Below are 3,831 nucleotides of genomic sequence, written 5' to 3' on the forward strand. Positions count from 1 at the left end.
TCTGCAAGCACACATGCACCTGCATGCATGTAGCTCGACGCACTCCTGCGTCGTGGTGACGGCTTGACGGTAGATGGCATGGGCGTTCGTCGATCAGCCGCTGATTGGCGTGCGTGGTTAGCCGGCCGACCTCGCCCTCCTGTGCTGCTCTTCCGACAGGCCGCGGCTTCCGTGCGTTCCTCCCGTCAGCGTTGACAATGAAACTCGGTGTAGCCTGCGTGGACACAGACCGGCGCAGGTGCTCACGTAATATCTGCGAATACAATGAACAAATCGGCGACGGTATACAGTGAGTGAAATCAGCAGGATAGGTACGCAAAGAAAATGGAAGACGAAAGAAAAGAAAAAATACAAAATTATACAGGCGCGTAAGATCCACACGGTCCAAATCGACCTCACTGCGCTTTCATGGCTTTCTCCTTGCACAGCTGGTGCCACTCCTGCAGCACGGCAGCCTGGAGAGCGCGGTGCTCGGCCTCTTCCGCGGTGAGCTTGGAGAGCGTCGAGGGGCCCTTGGGGTTTCCAAACCCATCTAGTTCCTCGCTCTGCTTTCGCTCCTCTTCCTCCTCTTGCTCGGTCTTCGCGGGCGGGACCTTTGGCTTGGCTGCCTTGAGCAGGGCGATCCTCTCCATGGAGATCTTCAGCCGCTCTGCCGCCGCACTCTTCACCTCATCCTCGGGCATGTATTCCACAGCACCGTCGGTGATATCATCCAGCCAGCCCTGGAGATCAGATTCGATCTCTCTCGTGATGGATTCATCGGATGCACGCATAACGAATTTGCAGATCATTGTGGTGGTCTCGTCACCCAAATCAACGTTCCGGCTGACTTCACTTGCCCCAAATATCATCATGCCCACAAACCCACCAAACCATGTCTTTGCTGCATAACATAACTGTAGGAGATGTAAGTTGTTAGTCATCACTCAAATGTTTACTCTGGTTCAAAAAAAAAACTCAAATGTTTACTAGCTATGAATAGGAAACAAATAATGCACCATTTGGTGCCTTTTAAGTGATACAGCATATCAATGGTTACCTGGAACCCAGCTACCGTCCGGATGAAATGGGAGCAGACTTGATGGAAGGGCTTAGAAGAGATTGACTTCAATCCACTGAGGAAGGGAGAGCTGTCATACTGCTGAGCAGCGGTGGCCTTGAAACCACTGCCTTCGTATGTGTATGTGCCAGTGCATTCCACCATGGCTGGCAGGCTAGGCCATAGCCGAAAATACTCAATTGGAGAGCATTCTAATGGCAGTAGAAGCTCGGCGAGAGGGAACTTGTAGGGTTGGCACCGCAAAACAACTGGTCCACCAAGATGCTCGCCGCTGCACGTGCTCGCCCCGTCCCTACAAGTGCTCGCCCCTGCACGTGCTCGCCCCGTCCTCACAAGTGCTCGCCCCGTACTCGTTGTGCTCGCACGCACGCACACCCGCGCGGCGGCGGCGGCGGCCCGTCCGCGGTCACCTGCTCGTGCGCCCGCGTGCCGCGGCTGTGGCTCGCATGCACGCCCGCAGCGGCGGCGACGGCAGCAGCCCGCCCGCGCTCGTACGCACGACCGCGTGGCGGCGGCGGCGGCGGCCCGCCGCGCTAGCCTGCTCGCGTGCCCGCGTGCCGTGGCGGCGGCTCGCACGCACGCTGGGGAAGTTCGGTGGCACGTTCATCGTCGCCATGGCGTTCCTGGGAAAGTTCGGCAACACGTTCGCGGTGCCCACCATGACCGGCATGCCTAAGCGCGAGGCGACCGCGAGAGGTGCTTTTGTTTGAGAAATTGGTACGGCTACTGTGTCCAACTGCCACCGTGGCATGGCCACATCGGATGATGACGCTGGTGTGGCAAGGTTTGGACCTTTGGTGTACGCTGGCAATAGACCAGGGACCTGTATAGTCGTTTTTTAGTTCGAAGACTTAGATAGGAACGGCCCAAAAGTTTGAGGACTCAGCATGCATTTTACTCTTAGTTGACTAACGTCCTAGGTTAACCACCTACGAATTGGGGCAGGCCAGGAGACTGCGGCCCGGCTTCGTAGAGCTTTTATTGGCTCCACCTTCTCTGACGCATGTATTGTTCACATGAGCTCTTTTTCACTCTTCTTTCTTCTCCACTCATAGAGCCGGTGAAGAAAGGAGATTGAGAGAGGAGAGAGAAAAAAGCTTCTGTGAACAGTGCGTGCATGCGTCAGTAGCCGGTGGAAGCTTAAATGGGACCTGCATTTCGACTTGATGGCTTCTTCAACATATAGAATGTGTAACTCCAGTGAACACTGAACAAGGTTTTTTTTAAACCGTGAACACTGAACAACTTAACTTGCACATCGGGCCGTGAGAGAATCGCTAGAGCTCCAGTGGCCAATGCAGCGCAGAGCCCGGCCGGCCCATCGGCGGAGGCCGAGGGATGGTAGTGCAAATTTGTGAGTTCTCCAGCCCATGTGCCGTGCACACCGCACCGACGCCGTCCTCCTCGGGCTCCTGCGGTCCTGCCTCCTGATTAGGCTCGGCTACACTGGCGCAGCCTCGCACACGTTGCACTGTTGCAGTCAACAGAGGCGCATTCTTCTAAAAAAAAAAGTCAACAGAGGCGCATGTTTCATATTACTTGTTGCGGTGGGATTTAATGGGCTGGATTTAATTAGGATTGACCCATTTTATACTTAATTAAATCAAATTATTCTAAGACTCTAAATGATAGGTCTAATACCGGTACCTTAATAAAATTTATAAAGGATGAGTTTAAAAATTAATTATTGTGCATATTTGTGAGGTTAAAAGAGACGGGCAGGAACACACAAGATATATGCCGATAAAAAGAGGCCTCGATGGGCACGGAAAAAAATGGAAGGATGAATTTTTTTTACCAAAGAGACTCGCACGAGGAAAGGAGGAGGCAGAAGCGGAGGCTACACAAACCTAAATTATTTTAGTTAGTGTTGTTTTTCTATGCAAGGTTTGCGGATGAAAATGCGGGAGGCAACGGACAAAAAGTAGGATGGAGAGAAAAATTTCCCTTTAATATTATTATTAGGTATAAATATAGGTGTTGTATGTAGATTTTAGCTATGTTCTAACCATGTAAGTGAAAATAAGTTTATAGAAATATATATAAAATTAGCATCTACAATACAATTTAAGTGCACTCTAAAACATATTGCATGGAAAGAACCTAGGAGTATTTTGGTGTTGTAAGACTTGGTCAACATTAGAGAATTTTGACTTACCAAAGTGACTTATAATTTTGAACGATGGAATATTATGGCTCCATTTGGATCTTTGGAATTGAATTCATTTTAATAATATAATTTAAACATATATTAATTAAGCTAATATGATTGTATATGGATTATATTTATATATTATTGTTGGCTATACGAGAGAGATACTCCCTCCAGGCTGGTAAAAGAAGTCATTTTTTACAGCGACATGGTCCCCAAAGCATAACTTTGACTTCTTATTTTTATAAAAATACTTATTAGAAAGTGATATATGTATACTTTTATGGAAGTACATTTCAAGACAAATCTATTCATATGGATTTCACATTTCTCAATTCAACAACTTAAAAGTTATTCATGATTTATATTCCCAATGTTTAACCCAAATCTTGTTCAAAACAATTTCTTTTACCGACCTAGAGGGAGTACTTATGTGTTGTATTTTTATCGTAGGGGAGTGAGTTGAAGAGCTTGTTATAAGTTGCAAGGTAGAAACATAGAATGGTGATGTATAGAATTAATTTTCATTTCCCATCCTATAAATTTGAGATGGCCTTATATGTGAACTTTGGAAAGTGACAGAATATCAAATTTTAAGCCAAATAGCCTAACTTATTAA

General features: G+C 47.7%; 1 protein-coding gene across 1 annotated transcript; it reads right to left on the reverse strand.

Annotated features, from left to right (window-relative positions):
• Positions 1–254: 254 nt before the first annotated feature.
• LOC136538856 (protein TPLATE-like) lies at positions 255–1,231 on the reverse strand. The gene is made up of 2 exons (XM_066530803.1): positions 1,040–1,231; positions 255–896 (listed from the first exon to the last, which is right to left on the reverse strand). Exons 1-2 carry the CDS (start codon positions 1,202–1,204, stop codon positions 396–398), a joined length of 666 nt encoding a protein of 221 aa, XP_066386900.1. The 5' UTR covers positions 1,205–1,231; the 3' UTR covers positions 255–395.
• Positions 1,232–3,831: the final 2,600 nt, after the last annotated feature.

The sequence above is a fragment of the Miscanthus floridulus genome, chromosome 2, assembly GCF_019320115.1.
Source record: "Miscanthus floridulus cultivar M001 chromosome 2, ASM1932011v1, whole genome shotgun sequence".
Lineage (NCBI taxonomy): Eukaryota > Viridiplantae > Streptophyta > Magnoliopsida > Poales > Poaceae > Miscanthus > Miscanthus floridulus.